Source organism: Myotis lucifugus, unplaced genomic scaffold (genome assembly GCF_000147115.1).
Source record: "Myotis lucifugus unplaced genomic scaffold, Myoluc2.0 scaffold_26, whole genome shotgun sequence".
Taxonomy (NCBI): Eukaryota; Metazoa; Chordata; class Mammalia; order Chiroptera; family Vespertilionidae; genus Myotis; species Myotis lucifugus.
Window position 1 is genome coordinate 9,529,036 of NW_005871074.1, and position 21,238 is coordinate 9,550,273.

At 39.2% G+C, this 21,238-nt stretch overlaps 1 protein-coding gene across 1 annotated transcript in view; it reads right to left on the reverse strand.

Moving 5' to 3' along the window:
* The window catches only part of LOC102437361 (disintegrin and metalloproteinase domain-containing protein 2), an 82,516-nt gene extending 76,127 nt beyond the window's left edge, over positions 1-6,389 (reverse strand). Inside the window, exons 1-3 of the mRNA XM_023751830.1 lie at positions 6,338-6,389; positions 5,663-5,742; positions 2,951-3,006 (exon numbers count right to left, since the gene is read on the reverse strand). Coding sequence (XP_023607598.1) covers positions 2,951-3,006; positions 5,663-5,742; positions 6,338-6,389 — 188 coding nt within the window. The remainder of the gene's footprint in view (positions 1-2,950; positions 3,007-5,662; positions 5,743-6,337) is intronic.
* Positions 6,390-21,238: the final 14,849 nt, after the last annotated feature.

Genomic DNA, 21,238 nt, shown 5'->3' on the forward strand with positions numbered 1-21,238 from the left:
TAAAAATAGTATACATTGAAATGCATCAAAACATAATCCTTCCCTGTAAAATCATCTGCCAAATTTTGATGCCACACAGAGAGGCCAAGGAGCTAAGTAAACTTAAAATTTTAAAATTGACAATACAGTATTACTGAATATACTCTATGTAATTCAAGCATGATAAAAGAAAGAAAAAAATCACACCTAAATATTTTTTAAAAGACTAATTAAAACTAAAATGAAACTTTCAAAGTGTCAAGAGAAAAAAAAGATGTTACCTTCAAAGAAACAGCAATTAGATTGACAACTACTTGTCAATAGAAATGAAGAAAGCCAGAAGACAGTGAAATGATAATTTTAAAGAATTAAGGTCATTTTTTAAAAGACACCCTAAAATTTGTTCCAGCAAAAGTTTTTTAAAAATAAGGTTAAGTAAAGATTTAACAATGACTGCAAACAAATATATATAATTAAAAAGAAGCAGACTTGTAATAGGAATACATAAAATTTCTGAGACATGGAAATGAACTGCAGATAGAACCAGAAATGCAAGAAAAAAGAAAAAAAAGCACCAGAATGAGTACATTTATGATTAAACTAGAGACCCGGTGCATGCATGGGGGAGGGGTGTTCCTCAGCCCAGCCTGCGCTCTCTTCAAATCTGGGACCCCTTGGGGTATGTCCAACTGCCAGTTTAGGCCTGCCTGTGGGATTGGGCCTAAACTGACAGTCAGACATCCCTCTCACAATCCGGGACTGCTGGCTCCTAACCACTCGCCTGCCTGTTTGCCTGATTGCACCTGACCACTTCTGCCTGCCATCCTGATCCCCCCCTAACCGCTCCCCTGCTGGCCTGATCACCCCAATTGCCCTCCCCTGCTATCCATCTTGTGGCAGCCACCTAGGCTTTATTAGGGTTTAAAATAATATTGACTTTATTAAAAATAATAGTAATCTTTCATTAGGGTTTACAAGTAAGCAGGACTATGATACATTAAAAAAATGATAGGCAGAAAAGTTAACTGGAATAAAAAAGTTAAATGATCGCTGTAGCCGGCTTGGCTCAGTGGATAGAGTGTCAGCCTGCAGACCATAGGGCCCCGGGTTCGATTCCAGTCAAGGGCACATACCTTGGTAGCAGACTCTTCCCCAGCCCCAGCCCTGGTCAGGGCTCATGTAGGAGGCAACCATCAGTCGATATGTGTTTTTCTCACATTAATGTTTCTATCTTTCTCTCTCTTCCACTCTCCCTAAAAATCAATGGAAAAATATCCTCGGATGAGGATTAACAAACAAACAAAAAAAGTTAAATGATTTAAGAATATAGGGTAATTGGTAAAAGTGTATATTAGGTACAATAACTCAAGCATTAATATCTTAATCTAGAGAAACTACTAAAAGAAGAGTAAAAAGATGTATAACAAAATATTTAAGAGAGGAGAAATGGTATAATATAAAATAATAGATTCATGAATTACTACATCATCATTAGTTATATTACTATATATTCTATACCTTTTTTTCTAATATAAGAAAGAGTTTAAGAAACCAACTACTATTACTGCATTATTTTTAATATGCATTTTTATTGATTTCAGAGAGGAAGGGAAAGGGAAGGAGTGAGAGAAACATCAATGATGAGAGAGAATCATTATTCAGCTACCTCCTGCACACCCCCTACTGGGGATAGAGCCTGCAACCTGGGCATGTGCCCTAGACTGGAATTGAATCCAGGACCCTTCAGTCCACAGGCTGATGCTCTATCCACTGAGCCAAACTGACTAGGGCTGTTACTGCATTTTAATTCAGGTCTTCTTATATTTCTAAGCAATTATACTTTACATATTTCAAAATATATTAAAAATTCAATAAATATTGTTCCTGTGATACTGATAGTTATTCACAGGATGCTTTAGGTCTGACCACTGGCTCACTCTCATGTGCATCACTTGGCATTCCAAAATAGTGGCTGACGGTAAGATTCTATCTGGATTGTCCCAACGTATCTCTTGCAAAAATGCAGCTTTTTTTTCTTGTCTTTAGGAAGAAGTAATTTTGAGTCTTCCTTCAAAATGATATCATCCATTTTACATAAAACAACATTTTACAAGCTTTATAATGTATGAAAGGATTGCAATTATGAATTCTAGATATGGTACAGATCTCTCTCTCTCTCTCTCTCTCTCTCTCTTTGATTTGGTAATGTCACTTGCAGACTTCTGTCTCATTATTTTGGAAGACTATTCTTATCATTTTAAAAAGGAACATTACAATTTTGATGTTTCTTTATTACTTAGTTGTGCTTGTTTTCCCCAAATTTATTGGCTTGCATGGAATTGAGTTTGGCTAATTACAATTATATTCTAAATCCGTAAGACATTCTGACATTGTATGTAAACTCTAAAAAAAATTATCACTATCCTTTTCACCTGAAAATCCTAAATATTCTTTCAAATAAAATTGAATGTAAAGAAACTAAAGAGCAAGTCATCAAGTTTTGATAAAGATAGAAAATTATCGAAACTCATCCCCTATGAAACAACATGAATAACCAAAAGAAATCTGGTTCTACAGGAAGGAGAAAGGTGGGAGCTTACACTGTGGATTCAGGTTCTTTAGTGTATAAATTCAAGATTTACTATAAACTTTAAAGATTTTTAAAGAATAAAATAAAAAACAATGAAAAGCCAGTAACTTGAAACATTTACAAATGCAAAATAATGACATTCTGGATAATTATAAATGACTAGATGCCTGATGCATGAAATTCGTGCAAGAGTAGGTCTTCCTTCCCCCAGCTGCCAGCACCAGCTTCTCTGGCACCCGGGACCCAGGCTTCCCTCACAACCCCGGCTTTGTCTGCAAGGTCATCTGGAAGGATGCCTGGTCTAATTAGCATATTATGCTTTTATTATTATAGATGATTAATAGGACAAAGACAAGTGGTAAAATAATGTAGATCACCTACTTTTGCATCAGGTTCACAGTGTATGTTTTCCCATCAATTACAATGTTGTAAGACACCTAGCAGGAGAGTATATTTAAAAAAACAACAAAAAAACAAAGCAAAGTGAGAAGAATATTAAAAAGGAAAACGATCATTTTATATTGACAATAATTGCACTCTAAAACATACTACTACAATAAAAAGAAAATATAATTTAATATTGATGTATTTCAATTTCTGCATACTGAAATACATTGTTTTAACCATTTTCTTCTACTAATATCTGAAAATTAATGTGTCCTAATTTATGAAGGATATTTCATTTGAATAAATTATTCTATAATGCAAATTTATTTAAAGTCATACTATTAAAGCTTTAATTTCACTGTATTCTCATCCCCATTGTTGACTTTGAGAGTCTATCAGTGTACTACTTATTTCAATGTAGATGATCTTTGATGTCTGGCTGCCTTTAAGACACTTTCTTGGCTTTGGTATTCTGATTTCACTGTCAAGGTGTTACTTGATTTTTATATACTCTGTGGTGTGATACTTGATCTAGGGATTCTTTTAAAAATCATTTCACAGTTAATATATGTTTCATACAATCTCTTCAGGTTGTTTTTTTTTCTTTTATGCCAGGAATTCCAATTATTCTACACTTGACCCTCTAATTCTATTCTTTTTTTCCCTCTTAAGCCATTTTTATGTTGAATCTACTTGAGTCTCTTCAGTTGTCTGGTCTACTGTTGATTCTTGATTTACTTATTTATTTTTTACTTTCATATTATTTAATATCTACAAGTTCCATTCAGTTATTTTTAAAAATAAACTAGCCCTTTTAAGTAGAATATTTTCTCCTATGATTTTTTAAAATATATTTTTATTGATTTCAGAGAGGAAGGGAAAGAGAGAGAGAGAGAGAGAGAGAGAGAGAGAGAGAGAGAGAGAGAGAAACCTCACTGATGAAAGAGAATCATTGATTGGCTGCCCTCCTGTGTGCTCCACATTGGGGATCTAGCCTGCAACCTGGGCATGTGACCTGACCAAGAATTGAAACATGACCTACTGGTTCATAGGTAAACACTCAACCACTGAGCCATGCCAGCGAGGCTGATCTTTATTTATTAATTACTAGAGGCCCGGTGCACAAAATTCATGCGGGGGTGGGGGAGTAGGGTCCCTCAGCCTGCACACCCTTGCAATGCAGGACCGCTGGCTCATAACCACTCTCCTTCCTGCCTGCCTGGTCTCCCCTAACAACTCTGCCTGCCTGGCTAATTGCCCCTAACTGCCTCTGCCTGCCTGCCTAATCACCCCTAATTGTTCCCCTGCCTGCCTCATGCCCCTAACTGCTTGCCTGCCTGCCTGATTGCCCCTAACCACTTGCCTGCCTGCCTGGTTGCCCTAACTGCTCTCCTGCCTGCCTTATTGGCCCTAACCACCTCTAGCTGCCTGCCTGGTCACCACTAATGCTTGCCTTCCTCCCTGATCGCCCCTAACCGCCACAGGCACTGGGCCCCAGCTTTGTCATGAAGGACATTTGGAATGACATCCAGAAGACGTCCAGTCTATCCAGTCTAATTAGCATATTACCCTTTTATTAATATAGATAATACTTATAAACATACTCTGTTTCATATTATTTGTAGCATTTGTTGGATCAATAAGCCTTATTGGTTCAAAAAATACTACAAATCCCTTACTATGTATTCAGCACTGTTCTAAACATGGGATAGAGACATTAACAAAATAGTTAAATTTTGTTCCTCATGAATTTGACAGTTGCAGAAAAGTGATTTTTTCTGCCAATCTTATTTTATTTTATTCATATTTAATCTAGTAAAGGTTGGTTTAAGATATCACCCTCTTAATACATCTGTGTATATTTTCTAATATAACCAAACAATTACATATATATTTTTGTATAAAAATAAAACTTTTAAAATACTCCTAATGTCTTCACCTCCTTTTCTATGAAAGAGAAATTTAATGTCTAATTTAATTTAAAATTCTCATAAATATAAGTCTTTTAAAATGGTATATTGAATATTTTAAGCTTATATTATCTCCATTAGGGTGACAAGTGGGTAGTTGCTAAGAAATATTTGCATTCAACTTACCAGAACATTTATGACTCAACTAGAAAGAAAATTAAGATTGGGTATATATACAAAAACACTTCTCACTTCTTTAGAAATGATTCCAGAAATTAGTAAAAGAGATACAAATCTAATTATTTCAAAGAAAAAAGACATTGGACCAATAACTACTAAGATGGCATAAAATAACAGCCTTAATGATGAACATATTTGCAATAAAATTTTTTTAAAATCATCACATAACCCTTCATTAAATCAAAAGATCATCATCCCATGCAAGGAATCCTTAGGCTTACTTAACAACAACAATTTTCTCCAAATTTAGCCTGGTGAGAGAGTGAGGAAAGAACCTCTGGATGGATCAGGTCAGTGATTGTTCAAACACTCAAGGAGGAAACAAATTTAGAAGATTGGACTTGGGGCTTTGATAATAAGCATCACTGCACAATATGTCTATGAAACATTATTAACGTTGGCTCATTTTCAAAAGGTTTTTATTTTGTCAAGAAAAATTGGGTATAAATATAAAATTCAGCAAGTGTGCATGGATAAAATATGCCAGAATTACTTCTTAGGAATGAAATAATCGCATTGTTTTTTAGATTCTGAAGAAAGAATAGTGCTTGCTTACATTTGTTTCAACTCCATCTCTTGATGTTGACCGTTTTTTCTCTGGAATTATAATTTGCACAGGTAGTAGTAGTTCAGAATCTGTAAGATGCAAAATGTTTTGTTAGAGCAACACGCATCGCCCCATATCTCCTCCTCTACAGTCATCATAGTCTGTACACCGCCACTTATTTTTGCTATCTTGTTCAATACCCTCAATCTACAGTCTTTCTGGAATTACAAGGCTTTGTAAAGAGGAAGAGGTTTATTGTCTTAGGAGTTGTGGGCGGTTCACAGTAATTCTGAGGCAATAGGAGCAAGCATCTCAGTACATATAAACTTGGGTCCTTTTGACCTTCCAATGACAATGTCCAGGGGTAAAAAATGCAGAGCAGTTTATAAAACACTAATCGTGAGGCATCCACTCAAGCCATGCATGGCATCTCCCCGCTCCCCCTCCCCACCTTTCCACCCCCCATTGTCTCAAGACGAGTGGGAAAGCCCCCTGGCGAACAATGTGGCTGTTGTCTGGGGAAGGTGGCAATGCTGGAGTGGACTGGTGCTCACAGAGTTGGAGCCCCCACAACAAAGCACTTCCCCAGAGATAGCCAACCTCTCAGAGGAAACCCAGAGGAAAGCTGACATGCCTGGCAGGTCAAAGAGGGGCGGGCTGAGTGGGTAGTGCACGTACCACTACTGTCTGTCTGGAGCCCGATGAGCCCAAAGAGCAGAAACAGAAACCTCAGCATGGCTCGATGTCCGGTATCCCAACCCCAATAATGGCAGTTGCCTTGGCAAAAGGCAGTTGGCAGCGCGAGGAGAACCCTGCGGAGCAAAGATGGGTGGGGAGCGAACGCGCTGTGAGCTGTCGGACATGGGCGGTCTAGGCCCCTGAATCTATGCAGTAGGAGGCTTTGACTCATTTTGACGCCTCTTTGGGGCAAAAAACAAACAGAAAACCCAGCAGAATACTTCCAGATGGTAGAAACAGCTAATGAACAGGAAGATGCATATACACTTCTTAAGTGAACTGAAGTTATACATACATGTATTATTTTCCACAAATCACAGGCGCACTGCTCCACTAATATTCAAGTGAATAAATAGGTGTAATTAGCACCTACTTAGATTAAGAAATAAAATGTAGAGCCACCAATGCCCCCAAATTGCCCTCTGACAATCATTACTTCTAACAGAATAGATTTGTTTTGTCTGTTTTGGAACTCCATAAGAATGGAAGAAATCGCCATGTACTCTTTAATGTTTGAGTTCTTTCATTATAATGATTATAATTTCCAAACATGTTGTAAATACCAATAGTTTTTTTTGTTTGTTTGTTTTGTTGGAGCGATTACACATTGAATGAATATAACACTGTCTGTTTTTCCATTTTATTGTTAAAATGTGGTTCACTTATAGTTGTGGCTATTAAAAACCATAGTTGGTTATTTTCTTTCTTATACAGGTCATAGGGTGAACATATGAATTTTCATTGAGTACATTACTAAAGTAAAGTTGCCTGATCACAGAGTGTGATCTTCCAGGATACTTCCAAAGTGTTTTACATGCTGAGAATTACACTTTACATCAATGCCTGTAGTTTTTTGTTTGTTTTTATTTTTCATTTTATTCATGTTGGTGAACCTATAGATGCCCTGCATTTGGTTTTAATTTGCATTTCATCATTGTTAATTAAGTTAATTGTTAATTATTAAGTTAACAATAACAGTTTTATATGTTTATTGACCATTTATAAAGCTTCTTTTGTACATGTCTATTTGAGACGTTGGTCCATTTTTAAATTGAATGGCCTTGTCTCTTTCTAATTATATGTAAAATAAATGTGGTCTAGATATGATTCCTTTGTTGAACATAATAATTGCAAATGTCTTCTATGCCAGGGCCTATTTTCAATGGGTTTTTATAGATACATATTTATATTCAGAAATTTACCTTTTTATCAATTTGCTGGAATTTTTATATGTATCCTACCATGGATATTGAATTATATAAATTGAAATGACCATATAGTTTTCTCTATTTTCTGTTAAAATTATAAATTAAAATTAGTGTTTTTCCAGTGTTGAAACACACCTGTAATTCCTGGAATATACCTTATTTGGTTATGATGTGTTATCCTTTTAACTTTTGCTGGATTGATTTAGCAGCATTTTGTTTAGGATTTTTGCATCGATATAAGAAACATCTGTCTGTAATTTTTATTCTCATATATTGTCAAATTTTGTATCAAATAGATGATGGCTTCATAAAAGAAATTGAGAAATATCCCTTTCTCTATTCTTTGAAAGAGTTACTATGATTTGAATAATTCTTTATTTATGTTTCTTATAATTTAGAAATGGAGCAATTTAGACTTAGAATTTTCTCTTTGAGAGAGTTGGATTTTTTCTTATGAATACAATTTTAAAAAATATTCAGATATTCTCTTTTTCTTTGTGATGAAATGTGTACATTTCTCTAATTAGTTAGATGCATTGGCCAGCTATTCATAATATCCTTCCTTCCTTCACTATCCTATTGATTTCCGTGGAATCAGTAGAGATAGCCCATTTTTAAAATTTTCTATGTTGCTAATTTTGTGGGGTTTTTTTCCCTATTTATTTATGATCAGTAATTTTTGGAGTTTTCATTTTTATTTATTTATAAAGAACAAAGTTTTGGATTTTTAAATTTTTTCTATTATGTTTATTTTCTATTTCTTTTATTGTTTTAAAAAACATTATCTTTATTGTTGAAAGTATTACTAATGCCCTCTTCCCCCTCCCCCCAACACCCCTACACCAACCCGCTTCAGTCTGCTCCTGCCCTTTCCCCAGGCCTTTCATGCACCATTGTCTATCCATGGGCTATGCAAATATGCATATCAATTCATTGGTTAATCTCTTCCCATTCCCCCGCTCCCTCTGAAATAGATCAGTCTGTTGCATGTTTCAATGTCTCTGGATCTTTTTTGTTTGTTACTTCATTTTGTTCACTAGCTTCCACATATAGGCGAGGTCATGTGATGCTTGTCTTTCTCTGACTGCCTTATTTCACTCAGCATAATACTCTCTAGGTCTCTCCATGCTGTCTCAAAGGGTAAGAGATCCTTCTCTTTTACAGCTGCGTAATATTCCAGTGCAAATGTACCACAGTTTTTAAATCCACTCATCTATTGATGGGACCTTGGGCTGTTTCCAAATTTTAGCTATTGTAAACTGTGTTGCTATGAATCTAGGGGTACATATTTTCTTTCTGATTGGTGTTTCTGGCTTCTTAGGATATATTCCCAGGAGTGAGATCACTGGATTAAATAATAGTTTCATTTTTAATTTTTTGAGGAAACTCCACACTGTTTTCCATAGTAGTTCTATAATCTGCATTCCCACCAGGAGTGTACTAAGGTTCCTTTTTCTTCACATTCTTGCTAGCTCATGTTGCTTGTTGATTTGGTGATGATAGCCACTCTGGCAGGTGTGAGGTGATACCTCATTGTCATTTTAATTTGCATCTCTCTGATAATTAGTGATGTTGAGTATTTTTTCATATGTTTCTTAGCCATCTGTATGCCCTCTTTGTAGAAGTGTCTATTCACTTCTTCTGCCCATTTTTCAATTAGATTGTTTGTCTAACTTTTGTTGTTGTTATGAGTACTTTATATATTTTGGAAATTAACCCCTTATCAGATGTATCATTGGCAAATATGTTCTCCCATGCAGTGGGTTCCCTTTTTAAAAATTTTGTTTTATTGCTTAAAATATTACAAAGAGTATTACATATATCTCCTTTTTTTTTCTCCCCTTGACTGTCCATTGCCTTAGGAGCTGTATCAGTGAAGAAATTGCTTCGGCATGTGTCTGTGATTTTGTTGCCTTTGGATTCCTCTAGTATTTTTATGGATTCCAGTCTTACATTTAAGTCCTTTATCCATTTTGAATTTATTTTTGTGTATGGTGTAAGTTGGTGGTCTAGTTTCATTTTTTTGCATGTATCTGTCCAATTTTCCCAACACCATTTATTGAAGAGACTGTCTTGACTCTATTGAATGTTCTTGCCTCCTTTGTCAAATATTAATTGAGCATATTGGTTCGGGTTGATTTCTGGGTTCTCTATTCTAGTACATTGATCTATATGTCCATTCTTGTCCCAGTACCAGGCAGTTTTGAGAACAGTGGCTTTGTAATACAGCTTGATATCTGGTATTGAGATCCAACCTATTTTGTTCTTCTTTCTCAGGATCGCTGCAGCTATTCAGGGTCTTTTTTTATTCCAGATAAATTTTTGGAGAGTTCGTTCTAGGTCTGTGAAATATGCCATTGGTATTTTAATTGGGAGTCCATTGAATTTATAGATTGCTTTGTGTAGTATGGACATTTTAATGATGTTGATTCTACCAATCCATGAACATGGCATCTTCTTCCATCTGTTTATGTCTTCCTCTACCTCTTTTTTCAACGTCCTGTAGTTTTCTGAGTACAGGTCTTTTACCTCTTTAGTTAAGTTTATTACTAGGTATCTTAATTTTTTTTGGTGTGCTGGTAAATGGGTTTGCTTTTTTAGTCTCTCTTTCTGTAAGTTCACTATTGGTGTATAGAAATGTCATAGATTTCTTGGCGTTAATTTTGTATCCTACTACATTGCCGAATTAATTTAAGTCTAATAGTTTTTTGATGGAGTTTTAGGGGTTTTTATGTACAATATCATGTCATCTGCAGATAAGGACAGTTTTACTTTCTCTTTTCCAATTTGGTTGCCTTTTATTTCTTCTTCTTGTCTAATCACAATGGCTAATACTTCCAGTACTATGTCAAGCAGGAGTGGTGAAAGTGGGCATCCCTGTCTTGTTCCTGTTCTTAGGGGAAATGGTTTTAGTTTTTGCCCATTGAGTATGATGTTCGTTGTGGGTTTGTCATATATGGCTTTTATTATGTTAAAGTATGATCCTTCTATTCCCACCTTCCTGAGAATTTTTATCAAAAATGGGTGTTGGATTTTGTCAAACGCTTTTTCTGCATCAATTGATATGACTATGTGGTTTTTATCTCTCAATTTGTTTATGTGATGTGTTACGTTTATTGATTTGCGGATATTGTACCATCCTTGCATCCTTGAGATAAATCCTACTTGGTCATGGTGTATGATCTTTATCATGTACTGCTGAATCCTATTTGCTAGGATTTTGTTGAGGATTTTGGCATCTATGTTCATGAGGAATATTGGCCTATAATTCTCTTTCATTGTGTTGTCTTTATCTGGTTTAGGTATGAGGGTGAGGCAGGCTTCATAGAATGAGCTTGGAAGTGTTCCTTCCTCTTGAATTTTTTGTATTAGTCTGAGGAGGATAGATTTTAATTCTTCCTTGAATGTTTGGTAAAACTCCCCTGTGAAGCCATCTGGCCCTGGGATTTGTTTGCTGGAAGATTTTTGATGACTGCTTCAATTTCTTCCATAGCTATTGGCATATTGAGATTTTTAGATTCTTCCTGATTGAGTTTTGAAAGGTTGTATTTTTATAGGACTACGGCTATTTCCTTCAGGTTGTCTAGTTTGTTGGAGTAGAGTTGTTCATAGTATTTTTTAACAATCATTTGTATTTCTGTGGAGTCTGTTGTTATTTAACCTCTATCATTTCTGATTTTGTTTATTTGGGTCCTCTCTCTTTGCTTCTTGATGAGCCTGGCTAGAGGTTCATCAATCTTGTTTATCCTTTCAAAGAACCAGCTCTTTGTTTCATTGTTCTTTTGTATTGTTTTTTTGGTCTCTATGTCATTTTTTCTGCTCTGATCTTTATTATTTCCTTCCTTCTGGATACTGTGGGCTTTTTTTGTTGCTCTCTTTCTAATTCTTTTAGTTGTAGAGTTAGATGATTTATTACAACTTTTTCTTGTTTGTTTTTTTTGAGGTATGCCTCTAGAGCTATAAACTTCCCTCTCAGGACTGCTTTCATTGTGCCCCATAGGTTTTGGATTGATGTATTTTCATTGTCATTAGTTTCCAGAATGTTTTTAATTTTTTCTTTGATCTCATTGGTAACCAATAACATGCTATACAACTTCCAAGTGTTTGAGTGTTTTGGATTGTTTTTATTGTAGTTTATTTCTACTATTATGCCATTGTGGTCTGAGAAGATGCTTGGAATGATTTCAATCTTCTTGAATTTGGGGAGACTTTGCTTGTGACACAATATGTGGTCTATTTTTGAAAATGTCCCATGTGCACTTGAGAAGAATGTATATTCCGTGGCTTTGGGGTGAAATGTTCTGAAGATGTCAATTAAGTCCTTCTGATCTAGTGAGTCATTTAGGATTGCTGTTTCTTTGCTGATTTTTTGTCTAAAGGATTATCCAGTGATGTCAGTGGTGTATTAAAGTCCCCTACTATGATTTTACTGTTATTGATCTGTCCCTTGATATCTTCCAGGACTTTCTTTATTTATTTGGATGCTCCTGCATTGGATGCATATATGTTAATATAGGTTATATCCTCTTGTTGTATCAATCCCTTTAGTATTATGAAGTGGCCTTCCTTATCTCTTGTTATGGCCTTCACTTTGAGGTCTATTTTGTCAGATAAAAGTATTGCTACCCCAGCTATTTTTTCATTTCTATTTGCCTGAAAGATATTTTTCCATCCCTTCACTTTCAGTCTGTGTGAGTCCCTTGTTCTGAGGTGGGTTTCTTGTAGAAGCATATATATGGGTCATGTTTTTTTATCCATTCAGCCACTCGATGTCTTTTGATGGGAGCATTTAGTCCATTTACGTTTAAAGTTATTATTGAAAGGTACTTGTTTGTAGCCATTTTTATTTTTTGTGCCTGTGTTCTTTCTTACCTTATTATTTCTTCTTTTTACACCAGTCCCTTTAGCATTTCTTGCATTGCTGGTTTGGTAGTGATAAACTCCTTCTTTTTTGTCTGTGAAGCTCCTGATTTCCCCTTCAATTTTGAATGATAATCTTGCTGGATAGAGTATTTTGGGATTCAGTCCCTTGCTTTGCATCACTTTGTAAATTTCCATCCATTCTTTTCTGGCCTAATGTGTTTCTGTTGAGAAATCATTTGATAATCTAATCCCTTGTATGTAATTTTCTCTCTCTCTCTTGCAGCCTTTAAGATTCTCTCTTTGTCCTGAACATTTGCCATGGTAATTATGATGTGTCTTGGTGTGTGTCTTTTTGGGTTCATCTTGTTTGGTATTCTCTGTGCTTGCGTGACTTTTTTTTCCCCACCTCAGGGAAGTTTTCTGATATTATTTCTTCCAATAGGTTTTCTAACCCTGTTCCTCTTTCTGTTGTTCTGGCACCCCTATTATTCGTATGTTGTTTCATTTCATGTTGTCCCATAGCTCCCTTAGGCTCTCCTCCTGTATTTTAATTTTTTTCTCCAATTGCAGTTCAGTTTGGGTGTGTTTTGCTTCCTTGTCTTCTAATTCGCTAATTTGGTCCTCTGCTTCTCCTTCTCTACTGTTGAAACTTTCCATGGTGTTTTTTATTGCAGCTATATCACTCTTCATTTCTTCTGGATTCTTACATAAGTTGTTGATTTTTTCATCCATTTCTTCTTGCTTCTTGCATAAGTTGTTGATTTTTTCCTCCATCCAGTTTATGCACTCTAGGACACTTATCCTGAATTCTTTTTCTGACATATTGCATGCCTCTGTTTTACTTAGTTGCTTTTCTGGTGTGTCCTCCTTTTCTTTCTTTTGGGGGTTTCTTTGTCTACCCATGTTTGATCTCACTGACATATCTAGATGTTGAGTCGTTCAGGGGCTGCTTCTTGGGTGGCAGTGGCTCCTCAGGCTGCAGTTGCTCCTCGGGCGGTTGTGATAGAGCTGCTCCTCAGTTGACAGCAGCTCCTCTGGTGGGTGCTGTTCACCACTGTGATGGCTCCTCTGACTGGTGTGGGGAGGCTTCTCACACTGCTGCTGTTCCTCAGACAGAGGGTGTGCTGATCACGAGGCTGCTGTTCCTTGGATGGGGGCTGACTGCACATTGCTGCTGTTCCTCTGATGAGGCGGGCTGCTTGTGAGGCTACTGTTCCTTGGACAGGAGCAGTTTGATTGCAAGGCTGTTGCTCCTTGGATGGGGGTGGGTTGCTCACGCAGCTGCTGCTCTTCAGATGGGAGTGAGTTGAATGTGTGGCTGCTCCTCCTTGGATGGGGACGGGCCACTCACCCAGCTGCTGCTTGTCGGATAGGTGCAGGCTGTGTGTGGCTCTGCTCCTCGGACTGGTGCGGGCTGTGCAGGGCTGTCGCTCCTTGGACATGGGTGGTCTGCTTGTTTGGCTGCTGCTCCTCAGACAGGGGTGGGCTACTGCTGCTCCTCAAATAGGGATGGGTTGCTCGCAGAACTGCTGCTCCTCGGATGGGGGCGGGCTGCTCACACAGCTGCTGCACCTCGGATTAGGGCAGGCTGCTCGTGGGCTGCTGTTGCTTGGACGAGGGCAGGTTTCTTGTATAGCTGCTGCTCCTCGGACTGGTGCAGGATGTGGGCTGTACTCAGCTGCTGCTCCTCAGATGGGGGCGGGCTGGGTGGGGCTGCCACTCCTCAGACGTGGGCAGACTGCTCGTCCAGCTGTTGCTTCTCAGACGGGGGAGCGGGCCGCTCACATAGCTGCTGCTCCTTGGACAGGGGCAGGCCACATGAGGCTGCTTCTCTTAGGCCTGGGGCAGGCTGTTCATGGGGCTGATGCTCCTTGGACAGGAGCGGGCTGCTCATGTGTCTGCTACTCACATGGTTGCAGTGCCCTGGACTAAAACGTTGGGCTGGTCAGAGGGAGCATGCTTCAGAACTCACAGGAGACTGCGCCTGGGGTGACTGGATACTCATTGACTATGGGACCACAACCGAGGTAGCAGGTCCCTGGCAGGGGTGGCTGTAGAGTCCCAGATGTTACCTGAGGGCAACCTGGGTGAGGCTGGACTCTCAGTTACATCATATCTCCCCTACAAAAAGGCGAGGCCTCTGAAGAAGAGCTGGCCTTCTGGTACTGTTTGCAATGGTAGCAGAGGCTGCCTAGTTAGGCTAGCCTAGTTAGCCTGCCCCCGAAGGTCCTGTGGGGTTTAACTGTGACACACACACACACACACACACACACACACACACACACATTCCACACACAACCACACACTCCTCTTTTGCTCCCTCACTGCTGCCTTATTCCTGCCTCTGTAGCTGGGTCTAGGGTGTAATTGACCTGTTCGTGGATGAAGTTTCCTCTCCAGGTGTCTGGTTATGTGGCTCTCTCTCTAGCACTTTAGCCAGACAGGATAAAATTCACCTTAACAAGACATGACCCAAATGGAACAAACATGAATGTACTCATGACACCGATAACCCCAATATAAGTGACCACCTGAGAAAGGAGAATTAGGGGAGAGAAAAGAGAGCACAAATGATATCTAAGAGAGAAAAAAAAGATAAGAGTGAAAAGAAAAAGGAGAATATATATATATATATATATATATACATACATATACACACAGATATGGAGAAAACACCACAGAACCAATAGATAAACTAAACAAATACAAACACCAAACACCCAGTAAAGAGGTTTGGGGCAGAATCTGTAGAGGCTGAGCTGATATACAGAAAATAAGGTTAAGAATTGGATAAATATGGGGAGGACCTAAATGCAGTATAGATGAAGTAGAAAAGGGATGAGTGGATAAGAAGAGAAAGAAGGGGAACAAAATAATATATTTACACAAAAATTGATTTTAAAAATGCTATAAAAATAGAAAATAGCAAGTAAAAATAAAATTGAATGATGGAAACATAATGTGAAAATAAATATAAAATAAAACAACAAACAAAAAAGGAAAACAAAGAAAAAAAGCAAAAAAATAACTAAAATAATAATTATAAAATAAAAATGAAAATGAAAATTTGAAATGTCATTCCTTTGGCTGGCTTAAGATCCCAGTTTTCTGGAATCTGTGATTTTTTTTTCTGTTGCTAGGACTGGAGGCCTCTCTATAGGCCAGACTCTGTTAACTCCTAGGGACTAATCAGATTTTTTTTAATCCTTTGTACCATCAGGGTGGAATCTGGGTGTGGCTGTATTCCTTGCCTGGAGACTGGAGGAAGGGGCTATATCTTCAGGAGAAAATGGCTGCCCATGTCCTCAGGCGTGACTCAGCACTCAACTTGCTACCACCTCTCCTGAACCCCCTCCTCTCCCCAGCCTTTCCCAAGATTCCACTCATCCACACCTTCTCCAGCACCTCAGCACGGGTGAGTGTCTGTATTTGAAATGTCCTATGAACAGGGTTCAGTGAAAAAAAAAAACCACAACGTCAACCACAGAAATGGGAAAGACTGAGTCTCTGTGAGCTCCTCTCTTACCGGCACTGTGTGGTCTGGTCAGCCCTTCAGGCTGCCCCCTCTGGGCTCAGTCTTCCGTAATTATGGAACCCAGATCTCAAATCCCCGGGTGCCAACAGTCCTGGGATCTCCTTTCTCCAGTCAGAGGCTGTGCCTGTCCCAAGGGATGCAGCTGGGTTTCCCTCTGACCCTCTGGGCTCAGAGATCTGGCAAACTTTCCTGCCAAGATCCCTGGTTTTTACCTTTCCAGGGGAACTCTGCCCTTCCCGGCTGCAAACTGTCTCACCAGCTGAGTCTCCTTCACCAATTCGGGGTGGATGTTATTTGTTGCAGCTGCTCATTCTATTTGCTCCGGGAAGCCTTGTGACACGTCTGCCTATTCCACCGCCATCTTGTCTCTCCTCTTCATCTTTTCTTCATCCAGTGGGTTCACTTTTAATTTTAATGCTGTTTTGTTTGTTTGTTTTTTTCTGTGTAGAAGCTTTTATTTTGATGTAGTCCCACTTATTTCCTCCTTTGTTTTTCTTGCCCTTGGAGATGTATTAGTGAAAATTCTGTTCCGTGAGATATCTTATATTTTGCGGCCTACTATATATTAGGTCACTTTAACCCCCAAGCCCCATCCCCCTTCCCTTTGACAACCACCACACTGCTGTTTGTGCCCATGACTCTTTTGGTTCCTATAATTCAACAGGTTGAAAATTAGAAACAATATTTTGAATTCCAGGAGGTGGCACTATAGCTCAAGTTTGTAGTTTCTCCTACCAGAACTGACTCTCAAGGATGCTCTCAGAAGCATGCACAAGGAGCTGGAATCAGAATGGGAAGAATTTGGATTTAGCACCTGGTGTTTTGGGGATGCCCACAGGTCTCGTGAAAGAATCCTCAACTGGGGCATTCCTGAGGTCTGTGGGCAGACTTCCTGCTGAAATCCCAAAGCAGACAAGAAAAATATTCCTTCAATGCCCATTGATATTTCTGTCTACTGCCCTCTATTACGTCTGCATCCCCCAGTCATGGAGATACCTCCTCAGAAATCTGGGAGCATTTCGGAAGAAATAGGTCCTTTCAGCTGTAACCTGCACAACGGAGCAGACAGGTGGTCGCTCACCACTTTTCCTTCCACATCCTTTATCAGGAGAGGTTGCCTCTGATGATATGGGAAGCCTTGTGTCTTGCAGTGTTGCCCTGAGGAGGGGAACCAGATTAGCAACTTTCTCTATTTCCTCTGCCTCAAAATCCATCTCATTTTTACTCTAATAGCATGCCAAATTCCCCTGTTGACAGGCTAACCCTCTACAAATTCTTTATCGGCTATGGGTATCTGCCCAGTTTTGCACCATCATGGTCTTCCCTCTCCCCCCACTATAGTTGTGAATGAGGGGGAGGGATGGAGCAGACTCACTAACTCCTTTGGATTCTCAACCACCACTGAGGTCCTATCTGCTCACTTTGGATGCATAGGTGAGCAGAAACCTCATGGCTATGTTAGTGTAATATGCAGAGGCACCTGGATTTCGTTATGATGTCAATTAGGTGCTGACACCACTCTCAATATTTTTATAAACATAACTACTTATAAAACATAAAAATAGAACATTACAATCACCCCTACCATCCCACTATTATATTTCAGAAGTAACCATTATTTTGATTTCTATCTCTAATGTTTGTTTTATACTATTATGTTTATAGTGTGATATTAATGTATCTATATTTTGTATATGGTATATTTTGATCAACATGTATTTATCAATTTTCCTATATATGGAAAATTGAGTAGTTTCCTATGGAGAATTCCAATAGAGAGAGAGAGAGCACAAACAGTGACACTCTGAATGAATTTATGTCTCTTGGTGAATATTTTCTTGCATTTCTGTTGGAAACATACAAAGCAATAAAATTGATGGGGTCTTAGGGTATGTATTAGTTAGTTATCACAACAATAATACTGAAAATAGACACAAAACTTAGCAACAATGAACATTGTTTTATTTCTAGTGTCTAGGACCATGGATTGATTGAGAGGGGTCTAATTCAGGCTGCAGACCTGTGAATAAGCCAGGCAGCTTTGTGCCTAATGTCTTGTGTCATTAGGGAGCTCTACATTGGAGACTCAGCAGCTGTCCTAGTTAGATTTTTCTCATGAATGTAGTAAAAGTACAAGAGGCCCCAATATGACAGCATATTTTAAAACTCTGACAAAGTCACAATAGTAACATCTCAGTAGTCAAAGCAAGTTTAACAGCAGTCCCAAACTTAAGAAGCAAGGAAATGCACTCTAATGACCATGAGGCCATAGAAAATGGCAGAAAAGATTCTGAGATAATTTGATTTAAAGCTACATACATTTAATAGAGGAGTGATGTCAGCTGGATGGCAGAATAGAAGTTTTCTACTATTATCTCCATCAATTTTGGCAATCACTCACAGTTGTACCTTTGTGGGAGTGCTGGAGTTTAGCAGTAAAGTTCTAGCAAACTATTAGAGCAATAAAATATGAAAATCTATCTATATCATCTATCTATATAATAGAGGAATATGCAAATTAACTGGGACACTGTAATGTCACAACAGAACAGCAGGGATCTGAGGCTGCATGGTGCCTGGCTGAGGCGAGGAACCTCAAGCCGTGCCCCCTGCTGGGTGGGGCTTGACAGGGGACCTCAGGCCACGCCCCCACCCTGGCGCCAGGCCTGGACCTCAGGCCATGCCCCCCACCCATCGGGGCTTGACTGGGACCTCAGGCTGTGCCTCTTTCTTGGCAGGGCTTGATGGGGACCTCAGGCCACACCCTCCGCCCCAGTGCTGGGCCAGGGGACCTGAGGCTGCAACCCCTGCTCAGCCCTGGGCTGGGAGACCTGAGGCTATGCACCTGCCCAGAGGGGCTTGACAGGGGTGGGGCCGCTTGGTCTGGGTCTCACCCAATGGGGGTGGGGCAAGCTGGGTCTGGGTCTCCTGCGTTTTTGAAGCACATGTGGGTGGTGGGCATGGACTTGACTCTAGGTCCCGTGAGGGATATTTTCATATACATTTTACTAATTTTCTTTCATCTCTGACACTTCTATTATAGAGAAAGGGCAAATAGCAATATTAAAATATTTCCTCTAATTAATTCCCTTTTAATATGCATGAATTTCATGCACTGGGCCACTAGTAGATGCCTAAAGAAGGAAAGAAGAAGTTTCACTTTATGCACATGACCCCTTAAGTTCAGAATGCTCAATGACTGTAATGGTGGTGTGTAAATGGCTTAACTCTAGCATAAAAGTTAAAAGACAATTTGTCAAGACAGCATAGCTCACTGCCAAGTGAGACCCCCTGGGCCTTTAATTTCTCCCATGAAGGAGAGTGAGTGTGTGAGAACCTGGCCTCCCCAGCCACACTGGATATTGCCTATGAGGCCCACTTCCTTCTCATGCTATCCAGAGTACTCAGGTTAACAGTATGGCAGAAGGGTTGGAAGAAGCTGAGAGCACAGCAACCAGGGCATATAATTCATCGATGGAATGAGGACCCTACTAACCACTTTGTGTACTTCATTAGTAAGCCCACCCACTAGCCACTGGGGACACCTTATGTGTGGACTTCCCCAATGAATCCACAGGCACTTCAAAGCTCCATGCACCTCACTCACCCCATTCTCATGGCCAGCTTCTGCTCATGCTCCCATGGATGGTGAGTGCTAGTCTTTGCAGATGACTACAGAGAATATGTAAAAATTTTGTCTGGCTCAGCCAGTGTGGCTCTGTGGATGAGCATTAACCAGAAAGTTATGGTTCATTTCTCCTACCCCCTGGTCAGGGCACATGCTGGGGTTGTGGGCTCGATCCCCATAAGGGGGCATGCAGGAGGAAGCCAATCAATGATTATCTCTCATCATTGATGTTTCTATCCCTCTCTCTTCCTGTCTGAAGTCAATCAAAAAAATAAATATACTAGAAGCCTGGTGCACGAAATTTGTGCATGGTGGGAGGGGGGTTCCCCTCATCCTGGCCTGTGCTCTCTAGCAGTCCCAGAGCCCTTAGGGGATGTCTAACTGCCACAGAAGCAGGAGAGGTTCCCACCACCATTGCTGCGCTCGCCAGCCATGAGCCCGGTTTCTGACTGACTGGTGCTTCCCCTGTAAGAGTGCACTGACCACCAGGGGTCAGCTCTTGTATTGAGTGTCTGTCCCCTGGTGACCAGTGCACATCATAGAGACCAGTTGTTCTGCTGTTTGATCGATCGATTTGCATATTAGCCTTTTATTATATAGGTTAAAAAGTTGGTCTGGCTATATATTATTGGGAGAAGGCACACAAACTTGAGCATTTCAGGGCACCAGTATAGGGAGAACAAACAGGAGGCTCTCAACACTTTGCCTCACTTTACAGTTTTGAGACAAAGATTACAATCTTAAGAATTCCCCTGCACAGAAAACACAGATTGTAGAACAGGCACATTCTTAAAAATGATCTGAGAACCTCAGAATCCCAAGCCACACGGACAAGTGAAGGTGTTTCTTTCCTAAAGCCAGTCTGTAAAGACTGGGGAAGGTGACTGCTTTTTCAAATGGAAGACAACAAGGCTAGATTTCAAGGAACATGAAAAACAAACAAACAAACAAACAAACAAACAAACAACAACAAGAGAATATTACACCACTGAAGGAGCAGAATAATTGTCCAATAACTGTCCCCATAGAAATTAGATTTACAAATTGCCTGGCAAAGGATTTAAAATAATAGTTTTAAGAAAGTCAGAGTGCTATCAGAGAACACAAATAGAAGTAGATGAAATCTATAAAAAATACATGAATAAATCAGAGATTCAACAGTGAGATGAAAATGATAAAAAACATCAAACAAATTCTGAAGCTGAAAGGTCATAAATGAAAAACAAATAAAAAACAGAGAAGTATCAATTGCAGGCTTTATCAAACAGGCAAAAAAAAATCTGTGAACTTAAAGACAAGCCATTTGACATTGTCCTATCAGAGGAAAGGGGGGGGGATAATGTAAAAGGAAGTATATACGAATTATAGAATATCATCATTGAAAAAAATATATGCATCATAGGAGTCCCAGAATGAGAAGAAACATAGAAAGGGGCAAAAAGTTTAGTTTTTAAAAATGGGTGAAAACTTTTCAAATCTAGTGAGAGATATGGACATCCAGGCTCGTAAAGCTCATAGAACTCCAAATAGATTCAACACAAAGAGGACTTCATGAAAACACACTGAAATAAAACCTTTGAAAATCAAAGATAAAGAATTTGAGACCAGCAAGA